The 19,627-nt window shown below is 36.0% G+C and overlaps 1 protein-coding gene across 3 annotated transcripts in view; it reads left to right on the top strand.

Annotated features, from left to right (window-relative positions):
- Positions 1 to 19,627, top strand: part of Ate1 (arginyltransferase 1) — a 143,235-nt gene that overhangs the window by 22,136 nt on the left and 101,472 nt on the right. For 2 of the 3 annotated variants that reach the window (XM_010632764.3, XM_010632762.3), the window contains 2 exons: positions 264 to 392; positions 14,465 to 14,497. In XM_010632764.3, coding sequence (XP_010631066.1) covers positions 264 to 392; positions 14,465 to 14,497 — 162 coding nt within the window. The remainder of the gene's footprint in view (positions 1 to 263; positions 393 to 14,464; positions 14,498 to 19,627) is intronic. The other variant, XM_010632763.3, reaches the window with a different exon arrangement.

Consider the following 19,627-nt stretch of genomic DNA (forward strand, 5'->3'; position numbering starts at 1 on the left):
AAAAAAAAAAAAAAAAAAAAAAAAAAAAAAAAAAAATTCTCCTGGCTCTTGTGAGTTTAAGATTTTCCTTTGTGTTAGTGTAAAGTTAGCATTCAGGCTATGTGCCAGTAAGCTCCTCCAGGATTTCTTTTGTTCTTGACATATTCCAGCTCTGAGCTTTGGAAGTGGATTTGCAGAGATCTTACTCTAGCCTCACCTTCAGAAGCATATTGTTAGGTAGAGATGTTTCAATAGCATTTGCTTGTATTTTCCTTGCTCTGAAGGTGAGGTTAGTACCTGCCTCCTTTGAGGATCCAGTGTTCAAGTCGTCCTTCAGCCAGTCCTTTTCTTTATATGTCAAGTATCAAATGGCCATACACCAGGATTCACCTGATGAATGTGGGAAGACCCAGGTACTGTTTGTTAAATGTTTTTTTTACTACTTGACAAGGTTATCTGTAAAACATTTTATGCCATTTACTTATCTTTTAAATAGGGCTCATGTTCCTTTCAATGTGTATTGCTGAACTTGTGAAAACCAGTCATATGTATGTGAACATTTTTTTTAAGAGTAGGAAAAATTTATTGAAAGAAAGCTTCTAAGAGAGACAGATTCTTTATCTTAAAAGTGTATGTTTCCTGTTGTGCATGGGTTTATTACAAAACCTTTTATTGAAGTGTAATATACATACAGAAAAGCACATATGTGTTTAGATAGATGAAATTTCACAGCAGAACTCACTTGGGCAGCCAGTTCTTAAATTAAGAAATTGATTATTACCAGCATCCGAGGAGTCCCTTCTGGTCCTTTTCCATTGATAGATGTCTGCGTCGGCTCTGGAGGCACTTTTCTGGCCTCAATTGCGGAGCATATCTTCTTTGCTGCTCTTCACATTGTTTTTTTTTTTTTTTTTTTTTTTTTTTTTTTATCAGGTCCTTGCACTTGCAAGGCAGGCCACCGAACCACTGAACTAAATCCTCAGCCCTCTTCACATTGTTTGAAACATAGCATTCCTTTGAATCCTTGGATTATGCTGGTAGAAATGTCATTCTTGGCCACATTTACTCAATAGAATAACTTCAGGACAATTTTTTTCCATTTGTCTTTAGACATAATCATTACATTCAGTGTCCCTTACTGTTTAAATTTTTTTTTATCTTTTAAAAAATTAATAAACTTTATTTTTTAGAGTTTTGGGTAAAAACTTTACGGGGGGGGCAAGTTTATATATTTTTAAATCATATTTCTACAATTAAGAAGTAAATCTGAGGCCGGAAATTTAGCTCAGTGGTGCTGTGCCTGCCTTGCAAGTGCAAGATCCTGAGTTCGATCCCTGGTATTGGGAGGGTAAATCTGAATTACATATTTTTGCTTTAATTATAAAAAAAAAAACAAAACAAAAACCTTGAAAGTGAAAATTTGAAGCTATCACAAGGGTAGAGATAATTGTCTGGTGACTTCCCCGTCTCCCAACTCTGCCCAGAGCTCAGCTTCAGCACTGTTCACGCTTGGTCAGCCTTATTCCCCTTGCTCTCTCTGTTGGAGTATCTGAAAACACATCCTGGCTATCACAACCTTGTTAGCTGTAAATATTACTTGATAGCCAGTGTAGAAAATAAAAGGGGAAAGGTTCCTGGTGGGTTTGTTTTTGACCCAGGCAGACAGAAAAGGACTGGACTTTGGTCTCCAGTCACCAGGTGATGATCTGTTGCTGTAACATGTTTGTTCTTTCATCTTGGCTTGGCTCTCTCCCTGTGTGTGATGTGTAGCTTGTGTGCGCACAGCCCAAGAAATATGGATAGTTTTCTCCCATTTATTAGAAATAATTTCCACTAGACATTGAAGTGATAATTGCAGATGATTTTTTGCTTGTAAACTAGTTAAATATCTTCTAGAACTTAACTGAGAGAAGCCTTCAGCTTTCTTTTAACAGTAATTTTAATCTATATATGTGAAAATTATGAAAACTTATAATTGAAAAATTATTCAGTGTATAAGAGAATTGACATTCTCTTTCAGTTATGCAGAGACCAATCACGTATAGATATGTAGTATTTTATAAATGTTTAACTCTTGCAAATTAGCTAAATATATTGATGACAGGATCTGAGCATTTGATATTTATGTATTTTTGGGAGGTCTTGCGTTAACCTCAAGGCCTCATTCATACTAAGCAACAGTTTCATCACTGAACTACATCTCCCGCCCCTAAATAAATTTAAGGCCATGGCTAACGTCCATAAAATAGAGGGCTTAGGCAATTATTTGTATTATTTAATCAAAAGCTACTTTTTATGAGTAGCCCCTAAGCCAGGGCTCACTGGTATATTGTAGTCTTGTTTCATGATGTGTACTAAGATGTATGCTACCTAAGTTCCCAAAGCTTTTGGCTCATTTACTTAAATTAATTGGTGTAAATAAGGTACAATTGAATTTCCAACAAAATGTCCCTTTTTGGGGAGAAACAATGGGGCGGAGTTAAAGCTAGCACTAGGAACATTTTTCTTTAAGTTCTTTTTGTTAATAATTTCCTAAGCTTTATCTTAGAGAATTATAGAATTTATCCATGGGAGATGAGTAGTTAGTGACAGAGGAATGTCTAAAAGTTTCAGTTCTTTTTAAATATTATAGACCATGGGGCTGCTGTGTTAAAAAGTTAAGTTGGCCTAAATTATTAATATAGAATAACTGATGTTAGTGAATGAGGGTTCAGCATAAGCAGACTTTTCGTGTAATAAAACAATTTTATTGCTAAATTTTATTGTTTTGGGGCCAGGGATTTAGCTCAGTGGCACTGTGCCAGCCTTTCAAGTGCAAGGTCCTGAGTTTGATTCCTTGTATCAAAAAAAAATTTTTTTTGTGTACTCTAATAATTTAAAATGACAGTCTTCTCACAGTGTACTGTGTTCTCCAGCAGGATGCTGAGTAGGTCCTATCTGTTGATAATGGCTCTTACATTCTCTCAGGAGCATTCTGCTCATGTTGTATTTCAGGGAGCCTCATCCCTTGATCACTGCCTTTTTTGTAAAGTTACTGCTGTTACCTGTTATTCTTTCTTGCTTGCTATTAGTTCTTGTTATGTTAGTTTGGCTAGTATTAGAATTCATTCCCTTTCTAATTTGTGGTTTCTTAATCTGTTTGTTAAGATCTCATTGAGTACTCTATGTGCCAGGTACTGTTGGAGAGGTATTTGGTACAGTTAGAAAATCAAGAATAAAGCATATAAAAATCCCTTGCTCTTATGAAACTTACATTGTGGAGTGTGGGTGGGGATGTCAGAGATGGTTGTTAAACAATGAGCAAAATGAATTAGATTATATAGAAAGTTAGCAGAGGGCATTATGAGAAAGTAGTGCTGCTGTAAGGGAGAAGTAGTGGAAGTATTGATTATTTTCTTGGAAATTAGGTTATTGAATTTATTGTTGGTAAAATTATAGTCAAGAAGAACATGGGAAAAGAAGCTAGAGGGATTCTTCTGTGATTATAGACTATTATGTAACACAAACATATTAATTTTAAAAAGAAAATGAGGGGCTGCAGATTTAGCTCGGCTAGGTGCCTGCCTGGCAAGTGCAAGGTCCTGAGTTCAATTCTTCATATTGGGGGCGGGGAAGAAAATAGCTTTTTGTGTTCTATTTAAACATTGTTTTCTTTCAGGGTTTTGTCTTTGGCTAAGTCTGAAGTTCTGGAGTTCTTGGCACTTGGCTCAAGTTAACATCTAAATTAATATAACAATAACTATTGCTGTTAATTTGTACATACATTTTTCTTTCTTTTTTGAGAGATGGGGTCTTGTAGTTTAGGTTAGCATTGAACTCATTATGTAGCCCAGGATGGCTGCAAACTCAGAGCAGTCCTGTGCTGCCTCTGGAGTTACATATATTGGTTTTTGAAAGTTGAAGAATGTGACAATGAAATGGAAAGTAATGTGTCAAATGGAATGTCTGACATGAAATAGATGTTGGTTCTTAGTGAACTTCCTGCCTGAGAACAAATTTGGTCAGTGATAAGTTATTTGGGTTGAATAATATGAAGGTGATACTAGTTAGGATACCATACATTTTGGTCAGAATATTGAAGATATGAAGGCTGAGTAGCATTGAGGGTGATAACATGAGCTCTGATCAGTCATTTCTGCCTTAAATCTCAGCCCTCCCACTTATTACCTGGATACTTTAAACAAGTCATGTTCCACAGCTTTTTTTTTTTTAACTTCAGGTTCCTCATTTGTAAATATGGGAGGGTACTATAACAGGGTTTGTTGTGAGGGTTAAATAAGATCATACTTATAAAGGCCTTTGGCCAAATAATCATTCACTAAACTTTAGCGTCTAGGATGTGGATAGCAATATGCCATTAGGAATCATGGAGGTCAAGAGCAAGTAAGTGATACTTCTGGTCTACCCAGACAGCATTTGCAAATGCAGTTATGTTTTTCCTTGTTTCATTTTCCCATTTTAATTCATTTATTTGTTTGAATTAAAACTCATAGATGTTTTAAATTTTAACATTAAGTTAGAAAATTTGAGCCAGTACTTAAAAAAAAAGTAGTTTAGTTGATCAAAATGTAATTTTAGACATTAAGAATTTTTAAATGTACTTTGACTCATTTCATTGTACCACATAAAACATGTAAGAGGCATTGTTTATTCATGAAGATGTATATGTGTGTTTCTTAACTCCTTTATTTAGGACTAGAGTCAAAGGAAGAATAGGTGTTTTTTTCACTCTAGTGGAAGAATTTCCTGCTTGTACTTGAAGTAGATCTCTCCTTTCTGTTTTTGTTTTGTATTGTTATGTTTTTCACTCTTCGGTACTGGGGATTGAACCCAGGGTCTTTACACTGAGCTATATTCTTTTTAATTTTTTTTTTTTTAATGAGACAGTCACATTAAGTCATAAAGTTGCTAAGGCAGGGCTCAAACTTGAGATTTTTCCTTCCTCATAGATCTTTCCTTTTGCTAAATTAGCTGTATTGGATTGTCCAAATCAGTAGCATACATTATGCTTCTTAGACCACCTAAAAATTCTTTGCTTGAGTCTGAAGAAATTCACAGTGCGCAGAAGAGTGCTTAGAATGGAAAAGATGGCCAGGGGGCATTACCTAAATGAATGAACAGCCTGAGTTGACTATTTTTAAGAAACATCTGGAGAGAGAATTCAGTTGGAGAAAACTAGTGTTCTCAAAAATTGTAATGTGAAGCAAAAAGGAAAATTCAAATAAATGATGTCAAAAGTTCTCGACAATCATCCTCCTATGTTAAGTAAAAGCTGCTTTTAATTTTCTGAGTCAAAGTGTTAAGAAATTTACGTGCTTGCGGTTAAGCATGTTTTAGTAAGCTCAAACTTGTGTCAGGAATAATCTTGCTGTGAATGCCATTTGTCTTTAGCTTTTGTATTTTAGGCCTTTTTTCCCATTAAATCTAAAGAACATCAAGTTTTATAATCCCCCCTGGTAATGACTTGACAAATGAACAATACCTCTTTTTTTTTTTTTTTTTTTTTTTTTTTTTTTTTTTGGGATTCAACCTTAGTCGCATCTCCTGTCTTGCCCCCACATTTCTTAAAAAAATCCTTTTTTTTTTTTTTTTTTTTTTTTTTTTTGGTGCTGGGGAATTGCAAAGCAGGCATGGTGCCACTGGGCTAAATCCCTGGCCTCATAATACTTCCTATTGATGACTAATCTAAACAAGGAAAGTTTGGGGTTTTTGTTGTGGTAATTAATTTTATATGCCAAATAATTTTAGGTAACTACCTGCCTGATTAAAACATAGTTGATTTTCTTCTAGTCAGCAGTTGTTAAGATTATTGGGCCAGCGATTTAGTTAGTGGCACTGTGCCTGCCTCACAAGCACAAGGCTGTGGGTTTGATCCCTGGTACTAAAAAAGCAAAACAAAACCCAGCACATGTGTGTGTGTGTGTGTGTATCTATCTATCTATCTATCTATCTATCTATCTATCTATCTATCTATCATCTATCTATCAGATTAGCCAGAGCATATAGTTCTGCCTTAAAAATGTGTAAAAATAAGCTGGGCATGGTGGCATATGCCTGTAATCCCAGCACTCAGCAGGCTGAGGCAGAAGGATAATCAAGAGTTCAAGGCCAGCCTGGCCTACATAGTGAGTTCAGGACCAGCCTGAACTATGTGGGAGACCCTGCCACAAAAAGCCAAAAAACTCCCCAACAAACAAGTATAAAAATAAGGAATACATATTTATGTCTCTCTCTCATATGTATATTTTATGGTTTTCTATATATGGCTATATATAACACACACATGTATATGTTGGCTTTTAAGTGGTAATCATTCTACAGATAGCTCCAAATTTCTGGAATGATTCTCATCCTGTCCTTCAAAGTATACTTAGAATAACTTTCATATTTATTTTCCCTGGGCTTTGATTATATTTAACCAGTCACATAAACATTTAATTCATAACATAGTCTAGTCCAGTGATGGCGAACCTTTTAGAGCTTTCAGTAGTAACAAACAGCTGGCGGTGGACTGTGCCATAGGTTTGCCACCACTGGTCTAGTCACTGTGGTAGAAGGATACACAGATGAGTAAGATATGGTCCTTGCACATTTTAACAAATAAAATGAACTTTGGGCCAGGGATTTAGCTCAGTGGTTCTGCCACCTGCCTCGCAAGCACAACGACCTGAGTTCGATCCCCAGTACCAAAGAAATAAAAAGAAATAAAATGAACTTTAAAACGCTTTTAAAGCTTCTTTTCATAGGTTTACATCAGAAAAGGTTAAAATGCTAATGTTAAAATTTAATGGAAATTTATATATATGGCATGATGTAGAAGTGTTTGATCTTGTTTGGAATCTTGTATGTGAGCAGTATATGTCACTGTTATAAATATGTTTGTGTTAGTATGACTAAGCCTTAGTTTTTAGTAATCACATTTCTAATAATATATTCCATTTCTTATTTGACTAGAAAAATAAATTTGGCCTTGTGATTTCCTGCTTATTTTTATTTCCCTATTTTACAGTATTTTCTATTTATCAATTCATATTCAGATTTTGGAAAGGTACTCAATTTTCAAGGTCAATTTGAATTCTCATGTTTGTACGTGTGTGTGTGCGTGTGCGTGTGTGTGTGTGAGTGTGTTTCTAGGGATGAGTCCAGGCCCACTGATTTGAATTCTTTTGCCCAACATAGTGTTACTGAAGTGATAACTAGTTTTGTCCTCAGTACTCTTTGAATAGTTGCTCCTCAGAAGTGATACTTGCTAGAGTTTTTTTCTGCAGGAAATTAAAGGAGTGTCTCAGGGAAAGTGATGTTCCTAGGAAGGTCTAATGAGAAAGGAAAAGCCTTATAATTCAGCAGTACTAGTTCTTCCTACTGGGCACTGCTTCCCTGTTTTTGGCATCTCACCTTGACCATATGACTATTCTACAAAGCAGTGAGGAGTTATGGAGAAATAGAGAGGGAAAGGAAATAAAAGTATTTATTTATTCACTTAGGAATTCATAAATTTAATTCATTCAATTCACAAATGAGAGATTGAACACATAGACATAAGCAGCAAATACTTAGTCACAGGACAAAAATGTAGCACATAGAATAAAACAAAAATTTTTGCCCTCAGGGAAATTAAATGCCCATGAAGACAAGTGGGGTTATGATAGCACACACTCTGTGAGGGTAAGGAAGATGATCCCAAGTTGAAATGCAACCTGAGTAATTTGGCAGTTTGTACCATATATCAGACATTAAAAAAGGGGTACTGGGGATATAGGTCAGTGTTGTAGCCCAAGGTTCAATCTCCATTACCACAAAACAAAACAAAACCCACAAAATAGAAAATGCTAGTGAGCATTGTAGGAACCAGCCTATAAGCTGAGCTTGAGCCTGACCAAGAGGTGATGAAGATGAAAAATAGAGAGACACAGAAACAAGTTAAAATCTGGGGGCTCTGGGGCTCATCTCCCTGATCCCCAGATAACTGGTGCAGCTTGGCTTTATTCACTCAGACTTGGGCACGAGCATTTAGAGTTCCACAGGACTCATCTGTCTCCTGCCCTCCATGGTACTTCTTTGAGTAAACAACTAAACCTCTGGTGTTTTTACTTCTCCCTGCAGCGTGTTAGCACACCTGCGTGCCCTCTGTTCTCAATGCTCACCGAGGAGGCCAGTTAGGCTCGTTCTTCCCATCTGATCTCCACAAGGGTGGTAAATAATAAGTATGCGGTAGAGTGCCAGACTGACAAGTATAGTGAGGGGTGAGTGGTGGTGGGTATCGGCAGCACCCAAAAGGACCCAGCAAGGAGCTCGGACTGAAGGGGCCTGCAGCAGACTTGGAGGGAGGAGTGTGTGAGGTGAGTGGGCAGAGTGCAGCAGGGACACTAGCGAGGCAGGGACACAAGTCCTTGTGCATCTTACTGATGGCTTCTGTTGCTTTAAAACATTTCTTTTTACCATTTGTTGGATGAGTTTTTCACTATGGTAGAAATTGTATATTGTAGACTTGACAGTTTTCTTGTTACTTGAATACCTGTTTGTCCCTGTATGCTAGTGCTATTTTACTTAAACTGGTGCTTGGTGTTGTATCTGGATTTTGTTGCTTTCTCGTTGAATTCTGATTAATGATATTATTAAGTCCTGGTGTACTGAAAGGAATTATGGATTAGAAAAAGTTTTTAGATGAGTCCTAGTTTGTTGCTGGCTGTATAATAATGTAAAATTTCTGGTTCTCAATTTATATGGATGAATAAAGTAAAGGAGTTGAGGTAGATAATTACCAAGATTTCCTGTAGCCATCAAATCTTGTTTTTAATAATTTAGGAAATATTATCAGGAGAAACTCAATAGATTTTTCTTTATTTCCTTTTCATACATTGTTTTAGATTTATATTAATAAAGTATATATAATTAATAAAGTATAGATATATATATACACACACACGTGTGCACACACACACACACACACACATACATACTCTGAGAGGCACGACTCAGATTGAGAGTACTTTTGGCATGCTACAAGATGACCTCATGCCCCTTCCCAGTTAGTGCTGTTCACCGAGAGGTTAAGTCTATTCTGACCTCTGTCACTGTACATACATTTTAGTAATTTGGGGGCAGAGAGCAGAATCTTTCAAGAGGCATTTTACTGTACCTCTTTCTATGATGTTGACTTTAGCTTTAGCACATTCAGCAATCCAAAGTGTTAATTCCTGCAGTGTCATTGTGTAGGAACTGGAACTCTTACAGGGAAAAAAGAGCAATGATCCATTCAGAGTTGGTGATGAACTTTTCTGACACTGTTGAAAACCACACTCAGTATTTTCATTGAGGATTTATTGTAGGCACTTGATTAAATGACATTGAAATGTTTCATTTTTAAGTGCAAGAATTTGCAGAGCCTTTAATGTATTATCAGTATACCTTATTCTCTAAGGTAGGGAGAAGGGGAGGTAGCATTTCCCAAACATTTGGTCATGGAATCAATCTATTAAGTAAAAAGAGAGTGTTTCTGAGCTTGGCACACAGAACATCATCTAGGGAAAGTGGTTAGGCTGAAAACATTTTACAGATAAACCAAGGCCAAATAACTTAAGTGACTCAAGTAAATGGAGCAAGTGAGATTCTGAAATGTTAGTTCACTGTTTATTTCTCTGGCAAAAAAGAGATGGTACTGCCTTGGAAGGCAGGTTTAAATACATTAAAATGTAAATAAGATTTTTTATTTCATATTTAAGATGCATCAAAGCCTAGTGATTTGTCCAAGGTTTTGGTGTAATCAGAAGAGATAGTGCAAGTAATTAGTCCTTTCAGCTACATTGCTAACAAATGCTATATAGTATAGCTGTAAAAAAAAAGAATTCAGAGCATCATCCAAATCACCTGCCCTTCTTATTCCCCATTAAATAGTATCTTCAAGATCTTAGCTCTTAAACATTAGTTTTGACTTTCTGTTAAGTACAGATTTGATTCTCATTTCTCTTGATGAAAAACTTTTGAAGGGAGTGCCAGCTGTGTCTGTTATTTTTGAAGGCTTCAGTTTTTTGCAGTGTGAAACAATGAAAATACTTCTTTTGTGGAATCAGATTTCTAAGAAATTTATATGAGAGACATTCTTAATGCAAAGCTTTGTTTTCTACTGCTTGAAAATAACTCACTTAAAATAGTGTATGTGCCAGAAATTATAGTAGGATAGGAAGGGAATCTAAAATATTACTTATGTAATTTAGAATCTTAACTGAATTAAGATTTAAATGATTAATAACTGTGAAATTCTCAATAAAGACTTTATTGGGTTATACCTGAAATAGACTTGTCCTTTGATAATTTTTAAGAAACCTGATACAATGCCATTAAGTGAAAGGTCAAGGAAATGTGGCCGGTAGAAGTATTTTGTTAATTTAACAAAATTCTGGATAATTGATAGCAGTTACAAGGCTTGGAATTCCACTTGACAAATAGAGTTAACTTTTTGGTGTTGTTTGGTTTAGTTTTTTTTTTTTTTTTTTTTTTTTTGAGATAGGTTCTTACCTATGTAGTTAAGGTTGGACTCAAACTCACAGCAGTCTTCCTGCCTCAGCTTCCCAAGCGCTGGGATTACAGATATGTGCCATCATGCCTGCCTGACTAGAAAAAAAAAATTTAAATTCTCTCTCTCTCTCTCCCTCTCTCTCCCTCTCTCTCCCTCTCTCTCTTTCTTTCTCCCTCCCTCTCTCTCTTTCTTTCTCAGGGTCTCACTATGCAGTTCAGACTGGCCTTGAACTCATGGCAATCCTCCTACCTCAGAGTATAGGCTTGCGCCACCACACTTGGCCTAGAAAAAATATTTTAAATGTGGTTTAACTTCACAAAAATTCCCCTTTACTGTTTAATCTTTTCCCTTTTCTTTATATATTGGAATTTAGCCGTGGTTCCTTGTAAACAGAAAAGGCCTTTAGGAATTTAATGGCTTAAATGGTTTATTTGTTGAATAGTTTATATTACTAAGATAAAATAATTGATTATAGTCTTACTCGGGTCTTTTGACAAAATTGGAAATGTCTATTTCTCAGTTCTTCCTGCTTCTCTTCCCCTAAATTTGCATGGTTCATGACAAGTCTTGGAAAAAGAAAGAATGTAACTAAGTGTAGTGGAGAGGAGTTCCAGCAGCACCTTTGTGCTGTTACGAGTGCTTTTGGAAGTGAATGCAGGTGGGTGAGCTAGGCTACCTATGACCTGGAGAGAGAGCGAGTGCCGGGGAGCAAGTGAGGAGCTGCTGGGAGAGGAGCAGGCCGACCAGTGGCTGTGCTTATGAGAGTTATCTATGTGTTTCCTTGTCTTCTTTTTAGGGTCTTAGAGGATTTAAGAGTTGGCACTGAGACCTTTTATTCATGGACTCTAACATATACTATTAATCCTTATTTTCTTTTCAAAATAAGCTATATCAAATGAATCACAATGTTATTAATAGCATCACAGAAAATTTACCCATTTTAAGTTTGAAAAGCCAAATGTCTGGCAGGTTAATCCTGTTTTCAACTAGATTAAGTCAAGAAGTAATCTTTAAAATGAGTACCGGGGATTTAGCTCAGTGTTTCGGTGGCCTGCCTTGCAAGCGCAACGACCCGAGTTCAATGCCCCGTACCCCCGCAAAAAAAAGTAGATCAAGAATATGACTATATTTGCAGCCAGTTATTTCTGGAATGATGACATACATTGGCTATTCGTAAAATCAGTAAGATACTTTGTAAAGCATGCTAAAATTTTATTTTTTAAATATTCTGGAATAAGATCTCTATAAACTATACCAATTATTTCTTATTTATTAGCTATATTAATAGAGCTATGTTAAACAGTATTGAGATATTTAGAGTAGCTACTCACTGTGGCTATTGTCTTTTTTTTTTGAGACAGTGTTTAACTGTGTAGTCTAAGCCTCTAGGCTGGTCTTGAATTTACAGTGTAGTTTAGGCTGCCCCAAACTTGCGGCAGTCCTCCTGCCTCAGCCTCCTGAATGCTAGATTTACAGACATGTGCCATCATGATCAGCACTTTTAAAAAAATAGACCTCTTAAGGGAAAAGAAAAAAAATATGAGAAAATGAAAACATGGAAATAAAGTGTTTGTAAATGGGGAGGGGAGGGGGAGGTGAAGGGAGGGCAGGGACAAGGGGGGAAAATGAGAACCAAGACTTGTTATGTAAAGTTACAAGATCCCAATGATGAATGTAACTTTACTGTATAACTAAAAAATACCAATAAACTCAATGAGGAAAAAAAAATAGACTTATTGTTTAATGGTTTTACCTTCACAGCAACATTGACATAATTTTTTCTTACCCTGGTGAGAGACTGTGGAAATGTTTGTTAAAATACATCTATCTTTGCTGTCAGTATCAGTGTATATACAAAATTTATTTGCAATCATTTTTGTCCTTTTATGATTGTTCTTTTCAAGATATTAGCATTTGTACTGAACATAATAGGTGAAACATGGAATCGTTTCTGTTTCATTGGAGTAGTGTGAATGTAAGGCTTTTGATTTGTTTTAGGATTAAAAACTTTTTATGTATTTCATAGTTGGCAGTTTAAAGAAGCCAAAAATTTTTTGCTCTGTTTTTGAAGAAGCTGTAACATAAATGTTGCTCCTATACATGCCAAAAAATGTATATAAATTATTGGAACTCTAAGGAGATATTAGTTTTCTTAGGCAGTATTTATATGCTTTTCTTTTGTTATCTAAAGTAACTTCTGTCTTAATTCATTGCCACTGATTATGAGCTACTTGTATAAATTCAGAAGTACAAGTGTACCATAGTTAAAGTGTACTTGTAGGGAGGTAATGCATAGAAACCCTACAATATCAAATATCTAGTTTTAAAATAGAAATTCACCATGCTTCATTTGGCTTGTATTTCGACTGGCTCTTTTTACTCTTGGGAGGAGGGGTAGCAATTGTCTTAGATCAGACTGTTATAGAAAATAGCATTTTGGTATATCTTGCACTTTCAGAAAGTTCTCTTACTGTTAATAAAATTGCATATTGTTATTTAAGATAAAAAATCTTAGTCTCTCTGTATTTTAATATATCATGTCATCCAGGGCCTAGACGATACTAGTTAGTTTTGTACCTTTAACATGCACTAGCAATATTGTTGTATATTATTAAGTTTTGGGGAGGGTGCATCTGATATATTTTTAAATATGGAAAATTTAAAACATTCACAAAGTAGAGATAATCATATGAGTCCTATTATATATTTATCAGCTGTCTTCAGTAGTTTAGCATCATGGACAGTGTTGTTCTTTTTTTTTGGTACCAGGGATTAAACTCAGGTCCTTGTGTTTGCGAGGCAGGCGGCAGAACCACAGAGCTAAATCCTGGCCTGACAGTGTTGTTCTATTCACACGCCTCCTCATTACTTCCCTCTACCTTCTGCGATCTGGAAGGAAATCCCAGATACCATATAATCTTATTGATAAATATTTCAATGTGTATCTCTAAAAGAAAATATAAATTATATGTATTCCTTGTGTATACCAGACAGCTTTGTTTTGGAGAGGGAAGTTTCAAGAGTGCTTGGTAACAGGCCTATTTCATTTTATTGTAGTTAATTTTCGATTAGAAAGATGAAAAGTTTATATTGCTTAGATGTTTTATTATTAAAGTAGATCTCAAAGGATACGAAATGTTAATTCTGGAAATAAATCTATAAAAACATTGTAAATTACCACCATACATGTATGAAGTTATGTGGCATTCCTCATTTCAGAACTAACCCATGGTTTGCTTTGTCATTTGTTCATGCCCTGGCCCCTGTATCTTTAAATGCTGAGAGATAAGCAGCATATCACATTTAGATCCAAGTGGTATTCTTTAAACATATATACTTGTTACAAAAAGGAAGAGAAAGTTAAAGGAGAAAGGACAGTAGTGAGAAAGAGAGAAAAAGAAGGGGAAAGGAAGAAAGAGGGTAATGGGACTGAGAAAAGAGAAGGGACAGATCAGGGTAAACCTCAGCAGAGGTGCCAAATTGTGGAGATAAAACTTCCCATTTTCTCACTCTCCTCTCTTGATCCTGACTTCTATATCTCTCCTGTTTTGGTTCTTCTATGCTTTATATCCTTCCTGTCTTGAGATTAGCTAAAGTTTGCCTGTGGCATTTAGGGTCAGGAAGATTGCTCATTCCTCCTCTAAAGAGTGTTTTTATGATATGAAGATTGTAAGACAAAACTTTAAAAAATATCTATATTATGGCTGTGCTTTATTTGCTTTTATACAGGTATTTTGTAGTATTTCTTTTAATTGTTGAATACCTACTGTGGGCTAAGTTGAACCTTCCTATAATTTGTGGATGAATTAATACAGTATATGAAAACATTAATTTTATATAGGCTTTTGGGTTTACTTTAGATGCTCTTACTGGGAAATTGTATAGTAATTTTTCCTTTTTTTTCTGTGTGTTCTCTTTTACGGCTCGTTTACTGGATGAAATTGATTGCCTTCAAATTTGATTCTGCAGTTCACAAGATTCCTTTGCAGTTCACCTTTGGAGGTAAGAGTTTACTCACTGACCTTAATACTAGAATAGCTAATTAAGCATCACTCTTTATTTCTTTCCTTAAGCATTGATAATTTAAGCATTTGCTAATTTAGGAGTGATGATTTTGTACTGACACTTTTTAATATCATCAATGGGATGAACAATCTTTTTTGGTAAAATTTTCTAAAAGTAAGGCTGTTGTATTTGTGTTACTCCCATAATTTATTTAACTCTGTATAAATGATGCTTATGTTAGAAGAGAGCTGGAGAAATCACATATAAAAGGAATTCTGTCACCAAGGAATTTTGACTTGGTTTGAGAGGCCATTTTAAAACCTGTTAAGTCATTGGAGAGGAGCTTCTGTTATAACACAGGCACTGCTCTGGGCACTTGATTCTTTTTTCATTTAATGCTCATCTTTATTCTCAATATAGAACCAAAAATTTAGTGATAAAATTGTGTAAAAGATGATTAGATTTAGAACCAGCCTTGAGTTTAAGAGTGTATTGTCAGCCAGGCGTGGCGGCACATGCCTGTAATCCCAGCACTTGGGAGGCTGAGGCAGGAGGATCGCTGTGAGTTCGAGACCAGCCTGGGCTACATAGTGAATTCTAGGTAATTCTCAACTACATAGTGAGACCCTGTCTCAAAAAAAAAAAAAAAAAAAAACAACCCAAAAAAGAGTGTGTCATCACTTACTAGCCTGTGACTGGGCAGATCACAACTTCCCTGAGATTTTGTTTTCTTACCTTTAAAATTCAAGCAATAATTTCTACCCCTCAAATGAGACAGTAGAAATGGAGTGTAAACTGTGCTATTGAGACCCTGTAATACATGCTCTTGCTATTTCTTGCTTGCCTTTCATTTGTTCTTCCCTTTGCATCTCTTGTTTATTTCACTTTAAGCTCCATTTCCCCATTCCCACCTAGTTCAAATTATGCTCCTCCTTAGGGTTAAGCTCAATATTTTGTCCTCTGTGAGCTCTTGCTTTCTTTGGTACTGGGGATCGAAATCGGGACCTTCTGCTTGTGAGGCAGGTGGCAAAACCACTGAGCTAAATCCCTGGCCCAAAATGTATGGTAGGTGTGATTTTTTTTGGGGGGTACCGAGACTCAAACTCAGGTCTTTGTGCTTGCAAGTCAGGTGGCTGCACCACTGAGCTAAATCCCCAGCTTCTCTGTGAGCTCATTCTTTACCTCTCCACACATAGGCAGTTCGTTTTTATGCCTTTATAACCTTGTGTTCATTTAATTATTGAAACACTTACTGTCCAGATTGAGCGATCACCAGGAGAAACAGACAAGACCCAGAGAGGCTGGTTCCATCCAGGTTTGGTCACATTTTCTAATCAGGTCAAGGGGAAAGCAAATGGTACTGTGGAAAGATTCTGGGTTTTGAAGTAATAGCAACTTAGATGGCCTGTGTGCAAGTTATTTAATCCTTCTGAACTGCTGTTTTCCAACCTAAAAATGGAGCTAATACTTGCGAGTTTATTAAAATTAAATGAAATGATTTGTGGCAAACATTGGAAACAGTGCCTAGAAAATAGAATTTTAAGTAAGAGTTAGGTGTAAAGTGAAAACCAACCCAGAAGAAACTTGAAGACAGCATAAATTTTATAATTTGCTCTTTAGTTAAAGACCCCTTATTTTAACTGTTGAAGCAGAGGGAGATTTACAGAAGAAAAGATAAAAAAAAGTTAGTTTGATTATGTAAAGATACACAATTTTGTACATGTAAATAAATGTAGTTAAAAGGCAGCTTGGAGAAAGTATGATAAAAGTCTTATTATATGGAATGTCATGACCTTTCAGAATCACTAAAAAATAGTACTTCTTTAATACAGAAGTTGGTTGAATTTTACCAAGTAGTTGAGAGAAAATGTAAGAGGATGGGCCAGGGATGTAGCTTAGTGGTGCTGCTGCCTGCCTTGCAAGCACCATGCAAGTACTTCACTAGCACAAGATCCTGAGTTCGATTCCTGGTACCAAATAAATAAAATATAAGAGGTGATCAGTATGTTTTAAAAGTTTAACCCCATTAGTAATCAAAGAAATAGTTTGAAACATTAATGATATATAATCTGTTACCTATCAAGGTGTGATGAAATGGGATATTTATAAACTTCACCCTTCATAAAAAGCAGGTGTTTTCCCATATGCTTTAAAATCTTTATATGCATTCATACCTTGTGGTTGAGTAGTTCTGTTCTAAGAGCCACTGCCAGAGATATAATCAAAGGCAGAGACAATACTTGCATGACAGTGTTTATTAAAGCATTATTTATAATGGTAAAAAAGTATAAACAACCTAAATGTCTCACAACAGTAAATGGGCAGATAAATCCTTACCCAAGCCATGTGATGGAACCCTCTATACCCATTTAAATGGAAATTATGAATGCATGTTCTTGAGCATATATTAGTGAATAATGTAAAATGTCTTTGCTATATTAAGAGATAAAAGTAGGATACAAAATTGTACATGCAAATCTCAATAAAAATAAATGCTTATAAATTAGTTTGGAAGAAGATACACAAAATGTAAGTACCAATTACAAAATGTTAAAATTGTTTTACTCTTTGAATAAAAACCCACAATGGATAGTGGTACATTGGTAGTTTTTGTTAATAGTTGTTGAAATCATTGTTTGTGGGTGTCAAACAACTTCATCAAGAGCTTAGTGTGACCATAGTAAGGGTTCTTAGCAGAAGGCAATTACAGTGAGTTGGCCTCACTGCATTGGGAGTCAGTAGCAAGGTAGCTGGTTTTCTACTTGATGGGCAAGTAAGTAACAATTTGATTTACTAACCAATTGCAAAGTACTTCTAAGTAGAGCTCACCAGTAAAATTCTCTCTAATATAAACTCACTGAGAAAGGGTTCTGTATTTCTTGTTTCCATTCTTAGTGTAATACGTGGTACAGAGCAGGCACTGATTGAATAAATATTTGTTGAATGAGTGAACAAATTAATAAATGCTATTTGTGGGGGTCAGGCTGAGAGTAGCACTGTCTTAATGATAATTAGGCAGCAGTCAGCCAACATCAGTCAAGGTTTAATATTTATATTTTAATATATTTAAACATCTGTCTTCCCACTTAGATTGTAGTTACTTATGGTTGAGAGCTTTGCTTTTTCATCTTTGCTCTCAGTTATAGATAGGGGTTGAGGTGTACCTGCTAAATCTACAAGCAAATATTTTTAGATTGGGTCTTACTGCTTTTGTTAAATATTGCAGTATGTATGTGGATGCTTTAATCTTTGATTAAAAAATAGGGAAAGTATCATGATCCAAATTTAGTGATAGTTTCTGTCATTTTCTAATAACTTTCTCTACTTAATGATTTGAAGTTGTATTTTACCTTGGCTAAGTTGATCTATTACTTGGCTTATAAATATGGAGGAGAAAGATGAATTAAAGATGACCAGTGCACTTTTCTCTTTTGGGATGTGAAGTACCTTGAGTCCTTTCCATTGATATTTCTCTAATTTGGAATTCCATGGGGCCACCTGATAGCTTAGTGAGTGATAGCCTTCCCCAGTTCTCCTTCAGCACCAACGGAGCTCAGGATTCCATTCTTCGTTCACCACACAGTACTTCAGAGCTAAGGCAGTAGAATGTTGGAGTCTCTGAATATTTAAATGTGCCATTAAATTTATATTTTAGCTGGAGAAGGAAAATTACAAATTTGGGAAATGCCCAACACTTTCCCTAATTTTGAAGAAATGAAAAATGATTCTGGTAGAATAAACTTGTGAGTCTTGCAGTTGAAAATGAAGCTGACTTTAAACTTTGTCCCAGAAACCTCCTGGAATGAACTATGTCCCTTTGTTGTAAGCTCTAAACAGTTAACTGCCACATGAATCTAATGAAATTGTCAGGTTATCGTAATTGCATCAGTAATTTGATATGTTGTCATTTGAATGGACCATGTGTGGAGAGTCAGTTACTTCCCTCTGTGGGGCTGACCCTTTTACATTCCTATAAGCTGAAGACTAATAGCAATCATTAAGCTTTATGGGAAAAGAGCTTTTATCACCTCGTCAAGTCAGGCAACATATTTTCATTCTATTCCTGATTTTGTGTGGCTCTGTAGCTGCTGATGTGCTCTCCCCTGCTAGGTTTACATCAGACCTCTGCCTTACGGACATTTTTATTGACAGTTTTGAGTCTGAATTACATTTTGTGTGGCACCACTTACAGATGTCTTCAATTAAATGTAGGTAAATAAAAGGGATTATATATCAGAGGCCAAAAGATTCTTGAAATTCTCTTCGAAGTCACTTTGCCAGCCATTTCAGTAGAGTACAGTCTCATTGTTGCTTTCGAGGTGGAGAGTTGGCCTAAAGGCAGTTGTGGCAAATGTTAAACCTTGTATGACTGTAAGTCACTTAGGTTTCTCTTCAAGTATGTATATCTTTCTGTTCCTTCACTTTGGATCAGTTAAACTGTTCAGTATTAATGATCATAAAAATTACTCTTTGAGAGTTAACAGCTGTCACATACAAGAACTGTACTTAGCACTTTCTGTACATTAATTCTTACAGAATGTCTATTTTTTTGTGTGTGTCACTGAGAGTTCAACCTAGGGGTACCCTACCACTGAGCTACATCCCTAGACTTTTTCTTGGTACTGGAAATTGGACTCAGGGCCTCGGGCTTGCCAGACAGGTGCTGTACCACCAAACTATATCCCTGGGCCTCTAGACATTTTTTTTGAGACAAGGTCTTGCTAAATTGGCCAGGTCGGACTCACACTTGCAGTCCTCCTGCCTTAGCCTCCCCAACTGCTGGGATTATGGGTCTGCACCAGTGTGCCTGGCAGAATATTTACCCTTATTAAAAAAAAATGAGAGGCAGGTTAGATTAGCTGGGTTACTAGTATGTGACAACAATAACAAGATAGGAAGGGGAAAATGTAATGAATACTGCTATAAGATTTATTTTTTGAGACAGAGTCTTGCTCTGTAATTTAGGATAGCCTTGAACTCACATGGCAATCCTCCTGCCTCAGCCTCCCAAGTGCTCAGATTATAGTCATGTGCCACCACACCTGGTCGTAAGATTCTTACATTACATGAAGAGACAGAATATTATTTGTAGGAAGACACTGATAAGTTAGAGATGTATTTAGTAAA

The sequence above is a fragment of the Fukomys damarensis genome, unplaced genomic scaffold (assembly GCF_012274545.1).
Source record: "Fukomys damarensis isolate Sample0158 unplaced genomic scaffold, DMR_v1.0_HiC HiC_scaffold_8, whole genome shotgun sequence".
Taxonomy (NCBI): Eukaryota; Metazoa; Chordata; class Mammalia; order Rodentia; family Bathyergidae; genus Fukomys; species Fukomys damarensis.